The 25,061-nt window shown below is 48.4% G+C and overlaps 1 protein-coding gene across 1 annotated transcript in view; it reads right to left on the reverse strand.

The window, feature by feature from the left end:
- Dnah10 (dynein axonemal heavy chain 10) overlaps positions 1-25,061 on the reverse strand; it is a 113,865-nt gene that overhangs the window by 35,227 nt on the left and 53,577 nt on the right. The window contains exons 35-46 of the mRNA XM_028766046.1: positions 24,872-25,060; positions 22,390-22,536; positions 20,433-20,624; positions 18,576-18,694; positions 16,340-16,498; positions 14,282-14,417; positions 11,159-11,281; positions 9,409-9,543; positions 8,929-9,145; positions 7,231-7,350; positions 5,594-5,739; positions 1,496-1,648 (exon numbers count right to left, since the gene is read on the reverse strand). Of these exons, the coding sequence (XP_028621879.1) occupies positions 1,496-1,648; positions 5,594-5,739; positions 7,231-7,350; positions 8,929-9,145; positions 9,409-9,543; positions 11,159-11,281; positions 14,282-14,417; positions 16,340-16,498; positions 18,576-18,694; positions 20,433-20,624; positions 22,390-22,536; positions 24,872-25,060 (1,836 nt within the window). The remainder of the gene's footprint in view (positions 1-1,495; positions 1,649-5,593; positions 5,740-7,230; positions 7,351-8,928; positions 9,146-9,408; positions 9,544-11,158; positions 11,282-14,281; positions 14,418-16,339; positions 16,499-18,575; positions 18,695-20,432; positions 20,625-22,389; positions 22,537-24,871; position 25,061) is intronic.

Raw genomic sequence — 25,061 nt, forward strand, 5'->3', positions numbered from 1 at the left:
TAGATGGAAGAATGTGTATGTATGTATATAGAAGGATGGATGGATGGTTAGATAGATGGATAGGCAGATGGATGAATGGGTAGACGGATAGATGAATGGGTGAATAGGTAGATGGACAGACAGAAGAGTGGGTAGGTATGGGTGTGTGGGCAGGTGGTGGGTGTGTGAGTGGATGGATGGATGGATGGATGGATGGATAGATAGATGGGTAGATAGGTAAATGGACAGATGGATGGATGGATAGATGGATAGATGAATGGGTGAGTATGTAGATGGACAGACAGAAGAGTGGTTAGGTAGTGTGGGTGGGTGGATGGATGGATGGTGACCAAGTAGATGGATGGATGAGTGGATGGATAGATAGATGGGTGGGTGGATGGGTGAGTAGGTGACTGGATGGATGGAGAGATGGATGAGTAGATGGATAGTGGATGAATTAGTGTCTACAGATCCCTTATCATATGGGTGAAATATAAGCAGATGGTAGATAAATAAAACAGGTGCATAAATAACTAGATATGTGGATGGACAATGGACAGATGGCCAGACATGTTACAGATGCACAGATCCTGCTGTGTACAGAGTTCTTCTAGAAGACAACTTTTCAGAGGAGAAAGGATCTGTGACCCGATACAAATCTCATTTCTAGGATGCTGAGAAAACTCTCCACCTGTCAGGCCCCAGCCTCAGTGTGGAACTCAGGATGACGTGGGAGGCGCTTGCCGTTCTGCCTCCCACACGGGTGGGAACAGAGGTGTCACCTAGGTCAGAGTTCACCAGGGAAGCACTCCCTCAGGGACAGAAGTTGTCACCTAGGTCAGAATTCACCAGGGAAGCCCTCCCTCAGACTCTGGAGGCAGCTTTACTCCTGACATCGGAGACCATGTCACACAGTGAGGAGGCCTGTGTGAGGGGAACATTGAGGACCTGCCACCTCAGCTGGCTCTCACACCGTGTGGAGTTACAGACACACGCTCAGACCTAAAGAGATGGCTCCGTGGTTAAGAACACCTGCTGCTCCTCCAGATAATCAGAGTTCTGTTCTCTGCTCCATGTCAGGCAACTCACAACAATCTGTAACTCTAGCTCCCGAGGGATCTAAACACCCTTCTTCTGGTCTGTTTGGGTACATGTGACATCATCTATACACACAGGCACACACCCGTAAAAATAAATCAAGATTAAAATTAGTCTTAAAAAGTAAGAATCTGCCGGGCGGTGGTGGCGCACGCCTTTAATCCCAGCACTTGGGAGGCAGAGGCAGGCGGATTTCTGAGTTCGAGGCCAGCCTGGTCTACAGAGTGAGTTCCAGGACAGCCAGAACTACACGGAGAAACCCTGTCTCGAAAAACAAAACAAAAAAACAAAACAAAAAAAAACCAAAAAAACAAAACAAAAAACAAAAAGTAAGAATCTTAAAAAGACATGAACGTATACACACACACACACACACACACACACACACACACGTGCAGCCCCTGTAAGCCCCGCCCACCTTTGGCATATTCATGTCATCCATGAACACCAGCAGGCGCTTCCCCATGGGCGGCCCATACGTGTCCTTTGTCCGCTTCTCCACATTGGCTTCTAAATTCCTCTGGATGTCCAGGGATGTGGTCCGAGAGGAGAAATTGACCATCAGCACGATCTGCCACAGAGCAGAGGATGGTATAACAGGCGGTTTCCAGACTAACATCTCCAGAACATTTCCAGGTCTGTGTTTATCATTTTCAAGTGTTACCAGCCAGGGCTTTTTGCTGCGGCATGCTCGGGAGGCAGAGGTGAGAGGATCTCTGTAGGCTCAAGGCCAGCCTGGTCTACACAGTGAGACGCTGTCTCAACAATAACCATATCCTGTGTCCTTCTGTTAGATTACATGTTGCCACTCATAAGCCTGGGGACAATGCAGGCTATGGAACACTGTCCCTGAAGCCACACTGTCTTGAAATCAGAGCAGCCGTGACTACCTTGTGGTGGGAGACGTCACAAGGTTGGGCCCACTAATGTCCCCTCATTGCTGGGTGGAGGGCTGGAAAGACTCTGAAGGCCCCCAACTCTCCCTGAGAAATACAACCAGCTAATTACCCATAGGTCACCCTGCTTCTGTTGAGTGACTCCATCATACTCGCTTGGTTCAAGCTGGACTTGGGTAGGATCATTCCTTGGTCCTTTCTCTCTGGGTGGTTAGAGAGAAAGCCCTGGAAAAGTCACCTGATGATGTGTGGTGGGAGGGAGACTTCTACCTGGGCGGCCCCCAAAAAGGCAATCGCCTGACCCTTCAGAGCCCAGAAGGTAACTTTAATGACATCTGCTGGACCACTCGCCATGGCAGAAGAGTTTAATTTTTTATTTTTTTTTATATAATTTATTTATTTTTTTCAAATTGTAATTTATACTCATTCACACAGGGGTTTTATAAACACAGAACGGCAGGATGTGGGGAAGGGGATGACACTGGAGTGTGGGTGTTCAGGGGGAATACAGATATCTTTCAGAACAGGGTATCGGCTGGGTGAGGGTTCAGGGGATAGGTCACTATGACTCTGCCTATGACTCACTTGTTCTTATCTAAGTTGGTATTGTCTGCCAAGGCTACCTATTTACAAGGCCTGGCAGAGGAGTTTTAAACATCAATTGTTTTCAAGGCAACTGCCCGGTAATAAAGAAACTAAATCTTGTAACTGGAGGGAAAATGTTCCCATCCAAGCTCCTAGCTCCTGCACATGGAAGAGGTCTCTCTCCTCTCTCTCCTCTCCTCTCCTCACCTCTCCTCTCCTCTCCGCTCCCTCTCTCCCCTTTCCTCCCCCTCCCTCCTCATCCCTCTCTCCCTCCTTCTCTCCTCCCCCATGGATTTGGCGGGGCTGAAATTGCTGTGTCACACAGCTTGCTGGCCCCCGCCCAGAGCTAGGGTTCAGAGTCAGTGAGCTATTTAAACAATTTCTCAGTTGGTACCAAAGTTGTTGGCCTGTGGACCACACATTGAGAACAACTGACTTTTAAAATATCCATCGCCCTAGCTGCCCATGAGTACATGTTCATATATGATAACAGGTTCTCTGTACGTGTGTCTGCTCACAGCCAATGAGGTCTCGGGACGTGATCCTGGGAAAGCAATGATGCACACAGAGGATTCTGAGCTTGGCTTCCTCTCCAGGTTTCCACAGACCTGAAAGTCCCGCAGGTGCTAGTGCCAGCTCTGTGCCCTCCGCTGTGACACCATCAAAGCTAAACACACCACATTGCTGTGACTGCATGGGGGGGGGGGACGACAGGTAGGCAGGCCTGATCCACCCAATATTCCTTTCGGTATAAAGCCCAGCTGAGCACCCCCTGCCCGAGGCCCAGGTGGCTTCCAGAATCCACAAGAGTAGAAGAGGCAAGGGATGGAAAACACCAGAGAAGTAAGTGGGGGGGCATCACTGCCTTTTGATGTTTGTTTGTTGAGACATGATCTCTCTCCTGGGAACCCTGGAACTCACTGTGTAGACCAGGCTAGCCCAGAACTCACAAAGATCTGTCATATATCCTGCTATCTCTGTCTTTTGAGGTTCTAAAGTTGAGATAAGAACTGGGGTTTCCCACAAGTTTGCGGCATTTGGATACTTGGTATCCAGTTGTTGGGGGAAAGAGATGTGGCCTCCCTGGAGGAAGTGTATCACTGGGGGTGGGCTTTGAGATTTTAAAAACCACACGCCATTCCCATTCCAGCTAACGGTTTGAGACGTGAGTTCTCAGTTATCCATGCTGCCATGCCTGGTGTTGTTGCCACACTTCCCCAGGATGGCAATGGACTCTTATCACTCTGGAACCCTAAGACCCAGATCAACCCTTCCATTAGCTGCTGTGGTCATGTGTTTTTATCACAGAAGAGGAAAGCACAGCGGTGGACAGAGATAAACAAAAGCGGACTGTGAGACTAAGAAAGCGGTTGAAGCCAGTAGAGGGACACAGAGGACATGAACAAGCCCTTGGAGGTGACAGTGTATGAGGAAAGGACACAGCTTCCTTGTCACCATGGACACCCTCGCTTTCCCCATGTGCATGCCCCTGTGAGTTCCCAAGGAGTTGGTGTGTGTGTGTGAACTTCAGCTTGTCCTACGATGATAGCCTATGCTGAGACCCTGCAGACCTTCCCACATTTGACCAAGTTCTAGAATGTACAAAAGGATGACAGAGACTGTGGCAGCTAACCTCCACAATGGTCCTCTATCACCTGCACCCCATGTCCAATCAAGAGGAGGAGAGGCCTCCCGGTGTGGCCCATCTTGTACTGCAGAACTGAGTGACAACTGCAAGTTACATATTGACGTGTCTCACTCTAAGTAGCTCTGTAGTATATGAAATGGTGGCCCTCTTGTTCTCTTGCGTGATTTTGCCAGCTGCAGATACATTTGGAAACATGGGACTTTTCCACCGGGAATATAAATGCTAGGACCCTCAGTGGTGGGATGGGCTGTTGGTTGCAGTTTGTCAAGTAGCCGTGCACAAAGAAAGGAGAAAAGAAGAAATTAGATACCCTGACAGTGAAGGTCAAACCTTGCCCCAAGGAACTCGATGTCCCTAGTCAGCAGGAAGTAGTCTAACGATAACAACACCCATTTCCTGTCTATCCTTTTCTCTCTCCTATCTATAGACTTGAAAGGATGGAAGAAAGGTGGAGAACCGTGGAAGAAAGAAGAACCACAAAATAGCCAAAGTTCGAATACGGGTTACCAAAGTGGGTTGGTGAACTTTGTGATAAATAGTTGTCATTGAAACCCCGTGAATTTCTTATTATTTAGTAGATTCTGACATCATGAAAAGAAACACACATGTTTGTCTGAGTCTCTGGGATAGTGCATTCCTGACGCTGTCCCAAAGGAACATATTGGCTTCTGCCTTGTGGTCCATCTTAGATTTCCACAGTGAAGGAAGCCAGTTACCCTTGGCTGTCACTGCTGTGAAAGGATTATGTGCCAAATATAATAATATAGTATAATATAATCATTCATTTCACGAGAGTGAGTCTTGGAGGCTCCCAGGACTCTGGGAGCGGATCAGATGGGAGTCTCAAGCTCATATCAAGCCATCTGCAAAGAAACAGACTCAGGGGTTCTCAGGAAGTAGCTTTTCTTTTCTGTTATGAAGGTGGGACTTTCTCTGACAGGCTCTCTCTTCCTCACCGGATGATACCTTCCACCATACTTGCCCTGTACCAAGAAGGCCCTCGCCTGTCAGACAGCAGAACCATGTTCTTGAACTAGCTGGCCCCCAAGAGGTCTTGGTCTCCAGTCTTTTGTTTATAGCAAAGGTCTAAGACAAGCATTCAGTCAGGCATTCCTAGGAGAGGGCCACACCGTGAGGATCTGAGGCCTCCAGCCACATGAAATGCCATCTTAGGAGATGCTCACCCAGCTCTAGTCAGGCCTTCAAATGAGCACAGCCTTCACCAACTACAATTTCATGAGAGAACCTGACCTTGAGTTACCCAGCTAAGCTACTTTACAATTCCTGACCCATGGAAAATGGGAGGTCATGGTCACCTTAGACCACCGGGTGCTGGGGTAACTTGTTACAAAGCAGCAACTGCTAACTCATACAAACGGACACTTACGTTGGTCTCCTCGTTCAGATTTTTGAGGAAATTCTGGGTAGTAGCTGTCTTAGAAGTGCCGGATTCACCCACAAAAAGGACAGGGTGCTTGATTTTAGCCATCTGTTCTAGTATCCAGGTGGTACGGGTGGTGTCCACTGTGTGAACTGGAAGATAGGAGAATCTGAGGGTCATAGGAATGCCAAGCATTTGGGCCCTGGCCGTTCACACCGAGTCCCCATGCATCCAAGAAGAGGTAGCTGGGCCTGGAGAGGTGGCTCAGTGGGTAAGAACTTTGCTCTAGAAGCATGGGGATCTGCATTCAAATCCCCAGCACCTATGTGAAAATCTGTGTGTGGCTGTGCGTGGCTATAATTCTAGTATGTAGAGCTAGCCAGTCAGGAGAGCCAGAACAAGCCTCAGGCTCAGTGAGGGGTCCTGTCTCAAGGCAAGAAAGCACAGAACATTATAGGAAGACCCTTGATGGACCAATTATGCTTCCACAAGTGTGCCCCGGTGCGGCGGGGCCGCCCCCCACCCCCACAATTTTGTTTTCGTTTTTTTTTCAAGTTTTTAATGTGAATTAGTGGTTTTTGCCTACATGTATCTCTGTGTGAGGGAAGGAGTCAGATTCCCTAGAGCCACAGTTACAGATGGTTGTGAACTGCCATGTGGTTGCTGGGAATTGAACCAGTCAGTAAGCCATCTCTCCAACCTGGTTTGGTTTTGGGTTTCCTAGACAGGGTTTCCGTGGGTAGCCCCAACTGTCCTGGAACTCACTCTATAAACCAGGCTGGCCTTGAACCCACAGAACTCTGCCTGCCTCTGCCTCCCAAGTACCAGGATCAAAGACGATGTGCCACTGTGCCGCCACCTGGTGTTTGTTGTTGTTTTTTTAAGCCAAGCTCTGGCTGTACAGGTGCCTGTGAGTCAAAGCCTAGCCTCAGTTTCCCCGCCGTTCCATGGGTTTTCAGAGACGTGACATCCAGCCGATCGAATTAAGTATGAACTATTTCCCTGGCAAAGTGATGGTGGCAACTGTCCCAGCTTCAACCAACCTGCTTCCGGAACAGCAACTGATTTGCACTCTAATTGAAAACCCAACTCATGCCTCCAGCCCCTGCAGGACCAATTCCTTGGAAACCTCCACTGAAGGCAGCGTCTCAGCACACACAGGTGCAGCCCGCCAACTCTCCTGTAGCAAAGTTTCAATCCCAGAGGGCTTCTGAGAAAATGCAGGTACCTTGCTACATTAGCAGCATGCACCAGACCGGACACACTTACTATGGACTCATAAGGGACGGAACAGGACTCTACAGGTCCATGCCCTTTGTGAACAGATGCTGTGGCTTCCCTCTTACCCTCCCTGGACCCAGCCAGCCCTGTGGCTGGAATGCCCCAGGAAATGCAAAGGAAAGTGGAGATCGGGCCACCATGAATATCCATTTACCCAGAAAAGCCCAGGACACAGCCACACAGAGGTGCTCAGAAGCACGGGACAAAGAGGAACCCCGAGGGGCCCATGGTGCCAACCTCTAGTAACTCCCAACCAGTTCCCAGGCTGGCACTCAGTTGCCAATGAGGCCACAGTTGTCTTTTCACACTTTTCCACACTCATTCACACCAGGAAGCTAAGACCGAGCCCAATGCTTACACACCCAGGATGTCGACAAATTTCTTCTCGTGGCTGTGGACATACTCAGGAACTAGCTTGTTCCACGGGATCCAGTGGTTCCGCTTGGAATCAAAATGGAAGTCGTATAGGGTGGGAAGGTGCCCTGTAGGGGACAAGGATCCGTGTTGCTTTGGGTCACAGATATGGGAGTGGGATGGATTCTGACACATCTGGAATGAGCTGCCTGTACTTGCTTGCTACGCCTTCACAGGATAGGTATTCAGAATCAATGCTGTCCTTGCATGGGTCGGAGTCTGAGAATTTTGAGCCAGTGCTACCTGTTTGCCGTTAGCCACCAAGCCTTACCTGGGGGACACAACCATGGGGTGCAAAGCCATGTCCCCACCCTTACAGATGCTGGTGGCCCTAACAAGGGGAAATAGAGACAAGTAAACAGACAGTTTTGATGCAGATGCTAAACTCTGAGACTGGAGAAGTACAGGTATGACCCATGACCTGTGACCCATGAGGGCATCTGGAAGAGACTGGATGGGAAAGAGGTGGACAACCAGAGTGTTAAGGACAGCTTCAGAGCTGGATTCCCATCCACCCCTGCACCCCGTTCGTCACACCATTTCCTCACAGGAACCCCATTCACATGTGTGCCATACCCACCCATCTCTGGGACAGACCTTTTCCCCAAGCAGAAGGCCATTCATGGGCCCCACCTGTTTGTATTTAAGGGTGAATGTCTTCACACAAAATCTTAAACCCAGGAGTGGTATAGCTGAGGTGGGACTATGCCTGGTTTCTAAGAAACCACCAAATTGAATTCCAGAGTGGTTGTACAAGTTTGCACTCCCACCAGCAATGGAGGAGCGTTCCCCTTGTTCTACATCTTCGCCAGCATGTGCTGTCACTTGAGCTTTTGGTCTTAGCCATTCTGACCAGTGTAAGATGGAATCTCAAAGTTGTTTTGATTTGCATTTCCCTGATGACTAAGGACTTTGAACAGAGACTGAGGGAATGGCCCAACTTGAGACCCATCCCCATGGACAAGCACATCCTGACACCATTAATGACACTCTGTTGTGCTTGCACACAGGAGTCTAGCATGGCTGTCCTCTGAGAGGCTCCACCCAGCAGCTGACTCAGACAGATGCAGACACCCACAGCCAAACAGTGGATGGAGCTTGGGGACTCTCACAGAAGAATAGGAGGAAGATTATGGGACTGAAAGGGGAAAGGAATTCCCCAGGAAGACCAACAGAGTCAACTAACCTGGACCCTTGGGGCTCTCAGAGTCTGAACTACCAACCAAAGAACATATACAGGCTGGATCTACATCCTGCCCTGGCATACACATGTAGCAGATGTGCAGTTTGGTCTTCATGTGGGCCCCAAACAACTGGAGTGGGGGCTGTCCCCAAAGCTGCTGCCTGTATGTGGGCTATGCTCTTCTAGCTGGGCTGCCTTGTCTGGCCTCAGTGGGAGAGGATGTACCTAGCCTCACAGACTTGATGTACCAGGGTGGGGGGATACCCAAGGAGGCCCCCACCAGATCAGAAGAGGAGGGGAGGTAGGAGGGGAGGAGGATTGTGGGAGGGGTGACCGAAAGCGGGGCATTTGAAGTCCTGAATGTAACAAGTGGTCATGTCACCCAGGCCACCAAGCCATACAGGCGGGGAACAAGGAAGAGTCTATTCATCTCTGCACCTGAGAGAGGCTCCAGGTTCCTTACCTGGCAATTCTCCGGGTCGGGCCCAGTTCCCCTCAGTATCCGCGGTGGGCATTGATGAGAGGCGTTTAATACACTCGTCGAATTTGACTCTTCCGTCCTCGAGCAGGGACGAACCCAGGGAGCAGTAGAGAGCCTCCAGGAAGAAGCACTCCAGCAGGTCAATGTCCTCGATTTCCCCTTCTAGTAGCGAATCCATCATCTTGGTTAACTGGGTCACCTGGTCACAAGAAGCCTGTCTCAGCCCATCTTCCCTACCTCCATGATACCATCCTATCCTGAGTCCTGGGGTCCCCTATCCCACAGTGATGGCACCTATACCCGCCATATTGGTTCAGACACAGGGAGCCTGGCACCTTGGCTTGCATGGGGGCATGCCATTCACCCATGAGGCATCACTGGTCCCTGGAGGCCCCTCCCCCACCTCGTAGGACCATCTCTCGGGAAGCTTCCCTTTCGCCCTCAGCGGGGGAGTGGTCTTACCATATTTAGGTCTGTCTGAGGAACCACCATCTTCAGCCTCTCCCCTTGCCTCCCGTCCACTATGCCTTCTATGATCATGTCGATGAGAGTGGGCACATACTTCTCGAAGAGGTCATTTAAATACTTTTGCTCCACCTATGGAGGGGAGATCCAAGTCCTTTCCAAGAGTCTTGTTAACTGGAATTTCATCAGAGGTTTGTCTTGTCCCAAGAAGCGTAAGAAATCACTGTGACAATGACTTTGACAGGGGCCAAATCCCAGAGCCGCTGACTTTCGTGTGTGTATTAAGTCACACACGAGAAAGGTTCTTTAGGCTACACCCATTTTTTTTCTTTACTACCACAATGTACCCACACCTTGGAGTGACAGAGGGTAACAGGCCCCTTTTGACAGGGGAGAAGCTGATGGTCTTAGAATGCAAGTACCACAATCAGTCGTTCAGCGAAGAGTACAAAGTTACGTAACCGATGTGAAGCTGGAGGCCGGGCTCTATGCTTACAATGACATACTAATTCCGGAGCCATGGGTCGGCAGCTGAGATCATTTGCTGTTTTTACAGAGGACCTGTGTCCAATTCTTTACACCTACACGGTGACTCACTCCAGGCTATGACTCCAGTCCCAGGGGATCTGACACCATCGTCTGACCTCCCTGGGCACACCAGGCATACACACGGTGCACATAAATACATACAGGTAAAACACTAGCATGCATAACATAATAAAATAGACATGTTTTAAAAGTTTAAGATGGTGGACTGCTCTTGGAGAGGAACCAATGTTCCGTCCCCAAGACACACACTGGGCAGCACATAACTGCTGTAACTCCAGGTCCCGGGGGTCATGCAGCACTCATATGTATCAGTGTGTGTGTGTGTGTGTGTGTGTGTGTACTTAATCAAAAAGTAAAGTGAATTTTAAGAAAATAAAGTTGAGTGCTGGAAGTATCTTTTCAAAGTAGTATCAAAGTCCACCAAGGGACTCATGGGTCCCCCTGAGGAAAATCCTCCCCCACAGGACATCGCTTCCTGTGGCCCCGGCATGTTTCCCCTGTCCATCTCTTCTCTGCGATAATTATGTTCTGGTTTCCAATTCACGACAGCCAAGCGGCCCTTCGAGAGAGACATCCGGGCCACCTGTGCAAATGAGGTCACAGGATATTGGGTGTGATTAAAGCCACAGAGCACGTGTGACAGCCTTATACATCAACTTTCTGTAAATCCTACTGTTAAGATGGGACACAGCAGTTAACTGAAGCCATGTGATCTTTGCTACAGGGCAAACTGGTTCACGTGCATGACACTCATGCAGCTGAGCAAAAGCACAGAACGGGGCACCCTGTCTCTCCATAATTGGGCTCATCTGAACCAGGTTTGCACACTGGTTACACACCGATGTGTGTCTGTGTGTGTGCCTCCAGATGTATGTTACCCAGAATCCACCTGGCTTCCTACAGCCATGTCCCGAATCCCTGTATTGTCTCTGGATGTGTTCCCACCCTAGGGGCAAACTAGAGTAGGTACAAAAGAAACTCGATCGTGCAACTGATAATGTTTCCTATCTGCCTCTTTGCTGAGGCGTGTTGATTCCTGGCCTAAGCCGTGAATATCATTACCCATCTCACCAGTACACACGACCCAGAGGCTTGTCAGGCTGTACACTCAGGGACACACACAGCAGGTGCCTGCTCCTCTAAGCACCCCTTGTTCAACACTTCTGCTGTGCTCCAGCTGTTTGAGGACAAGTCTCACCTTGTTCTGTATCTGTTGTAGCCATTTTTTCCAGTATGGTTGGTATTTCAGGTTCTTAGGGTCCACATAGACCATCCCGCATCGAGACACGGTAGCCGGAGAGGCGTACTGCAAGTCTCCAACCTGGGAAGAAAGCAAACTCTACAGCTAGTAAACCCTCTCCTCATGGCTGCTAACACATGGTCCACACATGCCAGGACCTATGTAAAGGCTCTGTGCAAAGACTCACAAGGACAGGAAGCCCTGCCAGATAGTCAGTACAGCTGTTATGAGGTTTTTAACCAAACATGGTGGTCATGATGAGATCGCCCATGGCAACCATTGGGTCATCTCTCCAGCCACTTTGTTTTGTTTTATTTCAGTTTTTGTTTGGTTGATTGATTGATTTTTGTTCCTCTCTCTCTCTCTCTCTCTCTCTCTCTCTAAGACAGGGTTTCCTTGTGTAGCCTTGGTTGTCCTGGAACTCACTTTATAGACCAGGTTGGCCTCAAATTCTCAGAGACCCACCTGCCTCTGCCTCCCAAGTGCTGGGATTAAAGGGATGTGTTACCACTGCCCGGCTGTTTCAGTTTTTTAAGGTAGGGTCTCATATAGCCCAGGCTACCCTGTAATTAAGGATAACCTTGAATTCCTGGTCCTCATGCCTCCACTCCCTGAGGGCTAGAATGACAGGTGTGGCAGCCCATCTGCTTTATGCAGTGTTGGGATAAACTCAGGGCCTTGTGAATGCAAGGTGAGCTCTATAGGAGGCGATGCTAATGCTAAGGTCCTGTTCCCTAATTGGTTCTTGATCTGTCAGTAAAGAAAGCCATAGGACACTCTTTCTCTTCTGGTCCCAGGCGCTGCGGAAGCCGCAGGTTACTGTGTAGACATGCCCAAGTCCAAGAACCACACCACACACAACCAGTCCCGCAAATGGCACAGAAATGGCATCAAGAAACCTCGGTCACAAAGATACGAGTCTCTTAAGGGGGTTGATCCCAAGTTCTTGAGGAACATGCGCTTTGCCAAGAAGCACAACAAGAAAGGCCTGAAGAAGATGCAGGCCAACAATGCAAAGGCAGTGAGTGCACGCGCAGAGGCCATTAAGGCCCTTGTGAAGCCTCAGGCCATCAAGCCCAAGATGCCAAAGGGCCCCAGCCGCAAACTCAGCCGCCTGGCTTTCATCGCTCACCCCAAGCTTGGGAAGCGGATTCGAAGCTACACACCTACCCACACACTATTTGCAGATGACCAGTGTCCTATGCTGTTTTTACAAATAAACTTGAGGCAAGATCAAAAAAAAAAAGAAAGCCATAGGACAATTGCTGGGCAGAAGGTACAGGTGGGACTTCTGGGTAGAGCAAAAACTACGGGCAATAAGCTCTCTACCAACTGACCTACAGCCTCAGCCTCCAGACATCACATTACAGTTTTCTTCTCCTTCTCTCTGTTTCTTTTTTAATGTGGCTGGCAACGGGTATCACAAAGTGTAAGTCTAAAGTTAACAACATTGACAGATGTCTCTCTTCATAAAAGACATGGTTTCATGAGCCAACTAGACCACGGTATACACAAGCACAAGTGTACCAGTGGATTCTGCAGACTGGAGAAAAAGGATGTCACTATTAAGCTGGGACAAGAGCCAGTCCTAGGGCGCAGCTAGGGAGAGCACTTGTTATGGTAATCAGGAAGTGGGGCGGGGGTGGGGCTCGGAAAGTGGTCTCTACGAAAAACAGGAGGGCTCAACTCTTGACATGATAAGAAAGAATTTTCTAATGAAGATAAAGGTAAACAGCGTGAGAAAAAAGGAAGGTCGCTACAAACTCCAGACAAAAATAAATGGCCCTAAAAGGCAAAGAATGAATTACAGCTGGCTCTGTAGTAAATATTTCCATATTGAAAACTATGTAAATGGGGTTTGCTGTTAAACAATTTAACAATATAGTATTCTGAGGAGGGAGGGCCAGCAAATGAACCCTCACAGTCAGAGGACTCCGTCATTAAGTAATACATAAAGTTTTTAACTTTTGCTTTGTTTCTGTAGGGGCTTGCTACAGGCTTCAGACTCATGGGAATCCTCCTGCCTCCTGAGCAATCTTCTAACTGCTGGTATTACAAGCATGTGCCATCATATTCAGTAATAATGTGTACATTTAAAAGCTTGTATTTTAGTGTGTGTGTGTGTGTGTGTGTGTATGTGTGTGTGCACATGTGTGTACTATGTAAGTGTAGTACCTGAAGAGGCCAGAAGAGGGTATTGTATCCTCTTGAGATCAAGTGATAGGTGTTTGTGAGCTGGGTTCTGGGAGCCAAACTTAGGTCATCTGGAATAGTAAGTACACTTAACCACTGAGCCATCTTTCCAAACCCAAACTCAGGTTTAAATTTAGCAAAGGAGTGAATCACGGGCTACCACGTTGTCTATAGATAATAGAAAGATTCTCAGGAGAAATAGCTTTTTAAAAAAAGTCAATCGTGGCTTAGAGTAAAGAGGAGATAATGGAAGAAGGATGTGAAACAAAGGGTTGGGCCAGACGAGAAGGCTCAGTGAGCAAAGCATTGGCTGCCAAGCCTCACAAGACAAGTTCAGTCCCTGGGACTCACACACTGGAAAAAAAGAACCAACTCCCACAAGTTGTCCTCTGACCTACCATCATGGTTTGACTATGCTTGCCCCAGGGAGTGGCACTATTAGAGGGTGTGGCCTTGTTGGAGTAGGTATGTCACTGTGGGAATAGGCTTTAATACCTTCATCCTAGTTGCCTGGAAATCAATATTCTGCTAGCAGCCTTCAGATGAAGATACAGAACTCTCAGCTCCTCCTGCACCATGCCTGCCTGGATGCTACCATGTCCCTGCCTTGATGATAATGGACTGAACCTCTGAACCTATAAGCCAACCTCAATTAAATGTTCTCCTTATAAGACTTGCCTTGGTCATGGTGTCTGTTCACAGCAGTAAAATCCTAAGACACCTACACACATACCCAAGTTCACAAACACGGATAAATGTAATGTTAAAAATAAAAAAAGAAATCAACTCATCATAAACTTCCGAATTTTCACGGCCACCTACCTCAATAAAGAATTAATTAACCCAAAGCGAAGCTCGAGTTCAAGTTCGGATCTAGGCACTACTTGCCTCAAAGAGCAGGGCACAGTGCGACTGGAGCCGAATGCGCTCCCCGTTGGCCAAGGTCAACAGCTTGTTGTCATCCATCACGGAGTTCATGTTTTCCACCCACAAGGCATCCACGTCGCCATCGAACAAAATATACCTGCGGTGACCAAAGAGCATAGTTTGGTCAGTAGGCCATAGACCCTACAGCATTTTCAATGACCCCACTGTCACTCCTGCTCTGCGTCTGTCCCAGGGTTGCCAGCCAGGATCCTCATAGCTCCTGCTTCCTGACATGCTTGAGTTCCAGTCCTGACTTCCTTTGGTGATGAACAGCAATGTGGAAGTGTAAGCTGAATAAACCTTTTCCTCCCCAACTTGCTTCTTGGTCATGGTGTTTTGCGCAGGAATAGAAACCCTGACTAAGACAACTGACCTTCCCTCCTGAGAATAACACACTGCTAAACTGGCCAATAGTGTGCCTGACTGGCATTCCTTTAACGTGAAAACATTTACTGTAGAGCCAATTCATACGCTACGACTCAGTTTCTGCCTCTTGGAGCCATGTGTTTTGTTTGGAGTTTGCACTCCCTTCTCTCATGCCATTGGCCTTTCTCTTTCTTTGTCCTCTTCAGCCACAGTATTCTGACTTCTTACATGGGGATCATCTACCAATCCTGAGTGAGTGGTATCACGGGGACAGAGCTTGTCATGGTGGTCCACCACTCCACACCCCATTTTTGTCTTAAAGCTGAGGTCAAGAATAAATGTCAATCTATCACTATTTTAAAAAAATACTTTGTTATTTCTTTTCTTTCTTCCTTCACTTTTAAAAGATTTTTTTCATCTTTATTTCATTTGTATGAGTGTTTGCCTGTATGGATGTCTATACCACATGTGTATGCAGTGCCCGGGGAGCCCAAGAGAGGGCAGCTAGAACTGGAGTTACAGATAGTTGACAGTTGGGTGCTAGGAACTGAACCCCACCCATCTGGAAGAGCAGACAGTGTCCTCAAACACTCAGCCATCTCTCTAGCCCAGTTTATTTATTCTTAGACAGCCTCTCATGAGGTAGCTCAGGCTAGCTCAAAAGTCTCTTGCCTCAGTATCCCAGATGCTAGGCTTACAGATGTGTGCCGCCATCCACTACACTTAGCCAGGGAGAGGGGGAGAGCTCAGCTAGAGACCTCAAGACAAGATTATTCCAGACTATTTGGATAGCTCTCAATTCCATGGCAATTATATCTTCATGAGAAAATAGTTCAGAGGACCAGGGAGATTCTCCAACTGTTAGATATATCGTCTGCCCCACCTCTCTATCCCTCTTTCTTGCTCCCTCTCTCCCCCTCTCCCTCTCCTCCTCCTCTTCACCCACTTCTCTCCCTCTGCCCCCCATCTCTCCCCTCCCCCTCTGTTCTTCTCCCTCCTCCCAACCCCTTTCTCTTTGATCTTTTACAGATAGGATAATCCTTTCCCCTAAATACTTCAACACATAGTTCCTAAAAATAGACGTGTTCTCTTCACACCCTCTGGGTTGTTATCAAGTTGAGGACATACAATATATTTCCAGTCCCACTGTATGACTTACAGCCCACAGTCCAATTACGTCATCTCCCAACAGGAAGTCCCTTTCCGTCTGTATCCATGGTAGAAAGGCTGGACTCAAGCAAGTAACACTAGCTGTTCAGACCACTGGGTGTGGGTTTGATGAGGAATAGGGTGTTAGCACCACCATGAGGTGTCTCCCCGTAGACGGCCAATCCACTCCAAAGTGGGGAGTAATGCATGGTCCAGAAGACAAGGCACCCTGACTAATGGCACATGCAGACACCATGCATGTGCAGTGCAGAGACAGATACATCATCTCTGTAGCATTTCTGAGATGCACAGCCAGAATCTAACATCAAGAGAACAGCCAGAAAACTAAAACCAAGACTCGTCTATAACGCAACTGGTCTGGAATCTATAATGCATCAAGGTCATAAGGTAAAAAAAACAAAAAAATCTAAGGAACTGCTCAAAATTGAAAGACGCCAAAGAAATATCTAATCCAGGCTTCTGGCCAGTTAGGAAGACACTCACTTCCGTTCCTTCTTGTCGGTCGGCCTGTTGATTTCCCGGAAGATGTTCGACAGGACCCCATCTGTCCAGTCTCGAGTGGTGGGATCCAGGATGCCATACAGCTCAATGACACTCACGGCTTTGGGGTTCAGGATGTACAATTTTGTCATTATCCCAAGCCTAAACCAAAGAGGCAGCTTCAGCCATGGCTCAGGCCAACGAAGCGTCCAAAGGGGACAAACCATGAGAGGAAGGGTGGGTAGGAATCCATTCTAAACCCCTCTGTGTTTCTATTTTGTAAGGAAGGCTGGAGATCAGAGTCTCACACTGTTACCCAGGCTAGCCTAGAACCTACTAGGTCAACCAGGCTGGCTTCACACTAGTGGTGATCCTCCTGCCTCTGCCTGCTAAACTGCAGGCACGTACCACCACACCTGGCTATGTGTTTCACACTTTATAAGTCAAGTGGACAGGGCTTGCCTCACTGCACTGTGACCAGCTGAAGGAAAGCCAAACCTACTATGTCCCACTGGTCAGGATATTCAAACAAGTTAATGAAAATAGCAAACCCACACTCTGACACACATGTGTGTGTGTATTTGTGTGATAGTCGTGACAATTATCTAGCGGTAGACTAAAGAATGGCAGAGAAAAAGTAAGGCAGTGGGCACCGGGCCTCAGTGTGCCACTGTCCCGGGTCCCTCATACGGGACAGGGAGAAGTAAGAAGTGGTACCTCCCAGACACGAGGATTTTGTACATTCTGTGTGTGTGTGTGTGATGTATATACATTCAGTATTGCACCCATGTGCCTGTGCAGAGGCCACGGGATGGCACTGCCTGCCTGTCTTGCTCTATTCTCTCTGCCTTATTTCTCTGAGGCGGGATCTCTCACTGAACCTGGAGCTAGGCTTGCAGCCAACAGGGATCTGCCTGGTGCCTGCCTGACCACAGCATGGGGGTTACAGGGACCCGCCACCATGCCTGTCTTTTTAAGTGGTCACAGGATTTGAACTTGGGCCTTCATGCTTGCTCAGCGGATGCTCTTTAACCATGAAGCCATCTTCCAGCCCCCCCCATCTGGAGATTTGCTATGCAATCTAGAAATTCTAGAGCCACAAAGATCTCACGGCTTCATTTAGAGTTTGCCTGTAATACTGGCATTCATCCAAGTCTCTCTAGAACCCAGTGATTGCCAAGCGGAACAGCAAAAGGTTGGGAAATCTACTCTAGATGGAAGACTGTCCCCACACAGTGAGCCTTTAAGATACTCCAGAGGTTTTATTTAATTCTAATCATTTACATAATTGTCATTATAGCTTATTTACTTACTGGGGGTTCAGAGGACACTTTGCGGGAGTCGGTTTTTCTCCTTCTGCCACGTCAGGTGGTCAAGCTTGGCTGCAAGCACCTTTCCAGGCTCTGAGCCATCTTGCTGGCCCTTGCACATAATTTAGGGTAAATTAAAAGGTGGAGCTGTCTCCTCCTTCACACAGGCCTGATGCCAAGTTGTCCGTGGGGGTGACACACCAGCCTAGTCCATTGTGGGTTCTGACTTATGTTAAAGGACCACTCTGAACATAGAGGGAACGAGGCCGAATTTGAGTACTGCCCCTCCTAAGGGGACAGTTTTGAGAGAAGTTCCTTTTCAAGATGTTTTTATTTTGTGTGTTGAACATTTTGACACGTATGTCTGTGCACTACAGTCATGTAGTACCCACAGAGGCCAGAAGGGGGCGACAGATTCCGTGGAACTACAGTTAGAGATGGTTGTGAGTCCTCGTGTGGGTGCTGGGAACCAAACTGGGGTCCTCTGCAAGAGCAGTCGGTACTAGTAACTGCTGAGCTGTCTCTCCAGCCTCAGTTTTAGAATTTTAACCAAAGAAGAAAAAACATCTTCCCTGAATGTGGGCGGGACCATCCCATGGGCTGGGGTCCCAGAATAAACAAAATCGGAATATGGGGAAATTTCACCGAGTGCAAGCATTATTGGCCCTCTGCTTTCTGGTCTTTGCAGATATGAGGTGTCTCAGCGCTCTGTGCCTGCTCGCCTCCCTCTAAGAACTCCACAACACCTTCCTGACACAATGGATTCTACCCTCTCAAACTCTGAGACCTCCCTCCCCATAATCTGCTTTTTGTATAAGTATTTGGTCACATCAATCAGAAAAACAACTCATGGTTGGGACTAACAACCCCCTCCCCCCAGGAAATAAAGCTGCCCTGGCAAATGCCCCCACCCCCAGCAGGGCACTCACTTTGTCTGGGCCTGACATAGAGTATTGATGACCACGGACTTGCCCCCTCCTGTGGGCCCTACCACCATTGTGGTGTGACGGGTCAGCATGGTCTCGAACATTTGGACCACTTTATCTACCTGCAGGACAGACACGGGCAGTATTGTTAAACATATCTTCTGGGGGGGGAAAAACAGTTTATTAAGATGTAATTTTGGGGCTAGTGAGATGGCTTAGCCAGCAGAAATGCCTGCCACCAGGCCTGATCACCTGAGTTTGGGATATGAGAGAATCAACTCTTATGTAGCTGAGGCTAGCCCTGAGCTCCTGATCTTTCTGCTTCTCCCTCCTGAGTGCTAGAAGCATATGCCACTAACCCCATCTTCTTCTTTTTGATGGCAAAATCCTATTCTATTGCCTGTCTAAGCCACACGTATCTGTCTGCTGGCTGACAGACTCCATAGTTTCTACCCTTGGGCCGCTGTGGATAATCTGACCGTGGGAGCCATGAGTGTTTCTGAGCAGATGTGTTCTCACCTATCTTGGCTGCATGTAGTATAATCACTGGCTTTTAGTGTTGTGGATAGCCCTGGTCTTGTATTTTGATGCTAATCCCACTTTCCCGTCAGGGGCTGCAGAGGAGAAGTGAATCAGTACAGGGGTGATGTCTTGTGAACCTTCTGCCCACCTTAACTTGTAAAATAAAGGCTAGAGCTGGTGATTGGGCAGTAGAAGGGGAGGTGGAGCAGAAAAGTTTAGGGGGGAGGAGCAAGAAGAGGAGGAAGAGGAGAAGGAGACGGAGGCAGATGTATGTGTCTCTATTGGGTTAACAATTCTGTGTAGGCATCTTGTGTATTGAGTACTTGCTAATATATAAATCCATTGGCTAATCTTTTAGCATCAAGAGTCTTATTTCTGCTGGGTACTGGGGATTGTTATACTTACCGCATAGGGGTGCTGGAGTTGGCCCAGGGTCCAATGCTTAGAGCCATGGACTCCACAGAGCTGACCAGCGGAAGGAGCAACCACGCCAATGTTTCCTGTGTCCTGGGCTGGCACCACTGGCCAGCCAGTGCCGTTAGTGTGGGAACTTAGAGTGGGAACATGGGGGAAAGACTGGGAGCTAGCCAGACCCATGCTGCCTTTTCTAATACCTCCCGAAATATCTTAGGATGGCCATGTGTGTAAGGTGCTAAAGACCCGGAAGGCTGCTTGCCAAAGGCAATGTATTATTTTACATTCCTGACAGGAATGCATGCATGTTTTCATGGATGTGTGTGTGTCCATGTGTGTCCATGTATGTGTGCTTGTGTATGTACAAGTGCATGTGTGTCCATGTGTGTGTCATGTGTGTATGCTCGTGTGTGTGTGTGTACAAGTGTCTGTGTGTCCATGTATGTGTCGTGCGTGTGTATGTATGTGTGTCAGCCAAAAGTAAGTGTCTTACTCAATTGCTCTCCATTTTAATTTTTGAAATAGCACCTCTCACTGAACTTGGGGCTCACTGGTGTGGCTAGACTGTCTGGTCAGCCAGTGCCAGGGACCTACCTATCAGCAGGGCTGCTTTACAAATGCATGCTGCAGAGCTCAGCCTTTTACATGGGTTCTAGGCAACTGAACATAGGATGTCAAGTGCTTCATGCACTGAGCTACGAGGCTGATGCCAGCCTGTGGTACACGGTGACTTCTAGGTCAGTGAATTATGATAGGAGATTTGGTGTGTGTGTGTGTGTGAGAGAGAGAGAGAGAGAGACAGAGACAGAGATAGACAGAGACAGAGAGACAAAGACAGAGACAGACAGAGACAGACAGAGAGACAGAGACAGACAGAGAGAGAAACGGGGTATGGCAGTCCCGGACCCCAGCAGCATGGCTTACCTGGATCGGCAGAAGCACATAACCATTTTCCTCCAACACCTGCTCTACTGCATCGTTGAAATCCGGGTAGCGCACTCGGGGGCAGTCCAGCCCGGGAAACAGGTCAGAGATGAGGCCCAGGAAGAGGGGAACATCCTCAAACACAAACTTGGGCAGATTCATGTCTCGCAGCGCCCGCATCAGGACCACATCCTGGAGGGACCAGAGGGTATGAGACGGCCAGGGAACCCAGCACCCAGCTGGACATCCTCCTGCCCGGCACAGAGTGGAATGTTTGTGTAATTTAATGTCTTTAGTCACGAATGTTGTATGTCTAACGCTGTGTATGATGAATGCATGATCAAAATTGGTAAGATACTTCAACAGATGAAAGGCGCCAAGCTTGAAGGCCTGTGTGTAATCCCTGGAACCCGCATGGTGGAAAGAGACAACTCGCTCCCACAGACTCTTCTCTGACCACCACAGACACACCACAGTGCAGGTGTGCTCACACACTGAATAAACAAATGTAAGAACGGTAATATATAACAGAACGTACTATATGCCGTAGATTTATACATTTTTATATTATGAAATTTTATGTATTTACACATGTAACTTTTATATATTTTTATATCACATATGCAAAATAGATGAAATATTTAATAAAATATACAGTATAATTATACATAATTTTTATACTATATATACTTTATGTAAAAATTTATTTTTTTTAAGAATGTAAGGAAAAATTGGAGTGGTATGACAGGGATTGAACCTAGGCAAATGCCTACTATACATCCTCAGCTAAAATTTTTAAAAAATTCAAAAAGCCTGGCCAGTTGTGGTGGCACGTGCCTTTAATCCCAGCCCTTAGAACCAGAGGCAGTGGGTTTCTGTGAAGCTGATACCAGATTGTTCTACACAGTGAGTTCCAGGCTAACCAGGCCTACATAGAGAGAACCTGTCTCCAAAAAAATTTTTCAATTAAGTATGATGCACTATAAATTCTAAAATATTATAAGGTATAAGCCTCTTTCACAGAATATTTTTAATGAAAACAAAATGTAAAATTTTATATAAAAAGATATTTCTGGAATTTGTATTTCATTATTTTTGAAGTTTTCTAGAAAATAAAAATCTAAAATGAAGCCTATAAAAATGAAATGCAAGATGTCAAGGTTTATATCAAAACAAAAATTAAATATCCAACATGTACAGTATTGCGGTTGGGAAAGCTGGACAAGAAAGTCACCCTCGGAACGTCAGCAGAGGCTCTGAGAGGGGAGTAAGTGTCGTGTCAAAGAGACGCCTCTGTCTCTCTCATGTTCATGTGTCTCTCTCATGTTCACAGCACAGAGAGAGTACAGTGGGGGGGGGGTCTGACCAGAGCCCACGTGTGCACCTGTGAGGCATCCCACTGAATCCTGTTAGGATGTACGCTCAGGGCCTGGAGAGATGGCTCAGCGGTTAAGAGCACTGGCTGCTCTTCCAGAGGACATGGGTCCAATCCCAGCATCCACATGGTGATTCACAATTGTCTGTAACCCCAGGGCCTCCAAGAGGACTAGGTGCTTATGTGATACTCAGACATGAGTGAACATGTTATCCAAAATACATAAGATAAATAAATTAATTTAATGTGCAATAAATAGTCACCAATCAAAGAGGAATTAACATTCCCACTTCGGAAGGTTCCTAGATGTCCCTCTGTCACCCTGCGATGACAGGCTGACAGCTGTTGCTGAAGCACTCGGAAGTGTTGTACTGTCATGGGGACTCTGAGTTTGATTCTAAAGTCACACATCTCTGAAGGTGTCACAGGGGGGAGACCAAAGCAAAGGCAGACAGTTCATGGGGGACAGCCAAGACCCGAGCTTCCAGATGGCCCGCTCTGTCCCATGTCCTCAGCCATGCTTCTGCACATGTACAGGAATGGCACCGAACCACACAGAACCGAAGACACCAAATGGCCTACCTCCTGCAGGTCCGCGGAGCCTCTCTTCAGCTCACCGGCCATGACCAGCACAGACTTCAGGGCCCGGAGCCCAAAGTCATAATGATGCTGTTTCGATAGCTGCTCCCGGGCTAGCTTATAGAGAACTGTCATCTTCTTGGCCAGCGTCTTTTTGACCGAAGACAGTAAGAAGACCAAAAAAGCAATTAGGATAAAGGGACAGAGATCACTGTAAACACACGGGTCACGGTGAATACAGAGGGAAACAGGTATCCCAGGGACGCTGAGCTACAGATGGATCTGCAGAGCTGGTCTTCGGCGTTCAAAAACACCGGGGTGCAGCTTCCTTTCTAACTAGAGTGTTGGAGAATCCTGCTATTAAAGTCGTGAATCCCCAAGATGAGAAGGGGCTTTGAGCTTGGTGCAAAATAGAGGACTCCCTTTCTCAGTGGGGGAGATTTTGCTGCTTGATTTTGTCTGGAGAGTGTCCCTGAACACAGGTGCATGGCCTTAGCTGAAGAATGACCTTGTACTGAGCTGCATAACTCAGCACACAAGCCCGGCTCTGGCCTCGAACCCACCTTATGCTGGGTTAGCTCATTCCATCCGTACCCCTAAAAGCCCTTATATAGCCCATCCCTGGGACAACAAAGTCGAGCTGTCTCCCTGAAGCTGATCCCACAAGTTAATCTGTAGGTACTCAGGGCCATCCAAACCCTACCCCTCCCCTGCTCCACTTACCCTCATGGACCGGTGTCCAGTGACCCACGGGAAGGGGAGACCCACACTACAGCACCTTGGGGACTCATTCAAAGAACACCCATGCTTTGCAGGACCTCAGCCTATCACACAGATGTCCTTTGCCCAGTCCCTGTTTCTTTTGTTGGTTTGCTTGATACTGAGGGATGAGCCCAGGACTACTAAGCTATGTCTTTAGGCCTTTAATTTATTTATTTTTCACACAGAGTCTTTGACTTTATAATCTCCCTGCCTCCATCTCCTAAGAGGCACGGAGCAGAGATGAGTATGAACTATGCCCAGCCTGTTCCCCTTTCTGATAACAGCGTATATTGCCAGGCCACAAGAGTCAATCCTACTGGTCCCCAGGCTTGTGTGGGAATTTGAGTGAAACGAGACAAGAGATCTCGCCCTGAAATCCCAGAGTCCTGGCAGCTCAAGGTGGGTGGGCTAGGTGCAATGAGACCCTTGAAAGGCACCCTCTCGTGTGCAGGGCCGGAGAGATGGCTCAATGGTTATGAGCACATATAATATAGCTTTTGTAGAGGGTGCAAGTTTAGTTCTAGCACTTACGATGGATGACTCACAACCACCTGTCACTCCAGTTCCAGGGGAATAAGATGCCCTCTTCTGGCCACTGTGGGAACTGCACCCATGGGCACATACACAGACTCATAATTTAAAAATAGATTTTGTTTTTTTTAAAGAACATGCAATTGCAGGAAATGGTCGTGTGGGTCAGTGGTGGAGCACATGCTTTGGCTAAATGAGGCACTGGGCTCCATCTTCAGCATTGCACAGAGAGAGAGGGAAAGAGAGAGAGAGAAGGAGAGAGAGACGGAGGGAGGGAGAGAGAAAGACAGAGAGAGAGAGAGAGAGAGAGACGGAGGGAGGGAGAGAGAAAGACAGACAGAGAGAGAGAGAGAGAGAGAGAGAGAGAGAGAGAGAGAGAGAGAGAGAGAGAGTTGTGTGAGTGTGTAGGTGAATGTACCCATGGGTGCACAGGAGCCAGAGGAAGAACTTGGCGTCTTCCTCTATTACCCTTCACCATATTGCCGTGACACAGGATCCCTCATGATCCTGACTGCGCTCCTCCCTCCAATGCCGCCATCACAGGTGTGTGCAGTCATGCCCAGCTGTCTACACAGCTGCTGGGAATTCAAACCCAGGTCTTCATGATGGCAGAGATACAGGTATCCTCATTCCATACCTTTGAGAGAAGGTGTCCCACTGAACCTGGAGTTCATGGAGAGCCCCGGGGACCTGCCTGTCTTCACCTCCAGTGCTACGATTGCTGGGGTACACAGCCATACCTGGCTTTCATGTGGGTCTGGGATTTGAACTCCGGTCCTTGAGCTTGTGACAAAGCAGGCACTCTGCTGACCAAGCTATCTCCCTACCCTCGTGGTGTGACTTTTAAAAGGCTGACATGAGAGGGTGTCTCGGTGTCAAAGGAATCAGTTTGTGCTCTGTGGTGACAGTCACTCCATCTCTATAGGTCGTAACAGGAGAAAGAACAGGAACGGTGGTGACGTCTTGGTGTGTGCCCGGGCAGCTTGCAGGCTGCAATGCAGACCTGCATCGGTATGCATAAGATGCCACTTCTGGGGAGGGGCACATGGGAGCACTGTCACTGCTGTCCCAAGCTCTCAAGCATTGGCACATTTCCATAGTAAGTTACCACTTCAGAGAGGGTGGGCGGGGAGCAGGGACAGGGCAGGATCCTCACAAAACACAGCCTGCAACTGGTCGCCGGCATGCTCACCTTGGCCCCCAGGAAGCCCTCAGAGAAGAGCATGATCTCACAGATCTGCTGCAGGTCAGGCACGATGACAACCACAGGCCTGAACAGTGCCTTCACAGACTCAGGCAGCTCTGTGCGGCCGGCATAGCCGGGGTTCATCGTGATGAAGATACCCATCCGGGGGTCGAGGGAGATCTCCTGCCCTTCGAAC

The sequence above is a fragment of the Grammomys surdaster genome, unplaced genomic scaffold (genome assembly GCF_004785775.1).
Source record: "Grammomys surdaster isolate TR1022 unplaced genomic scaffold, NIH_TR_1.0 166, whole genome shotgun sequence".
Taxonomy (NCBI): Eukaryota; Metazoa; Chordata; class Mammalia; order Rodentia; family Muridae; genus Grammomys; species Grammomys surdaster.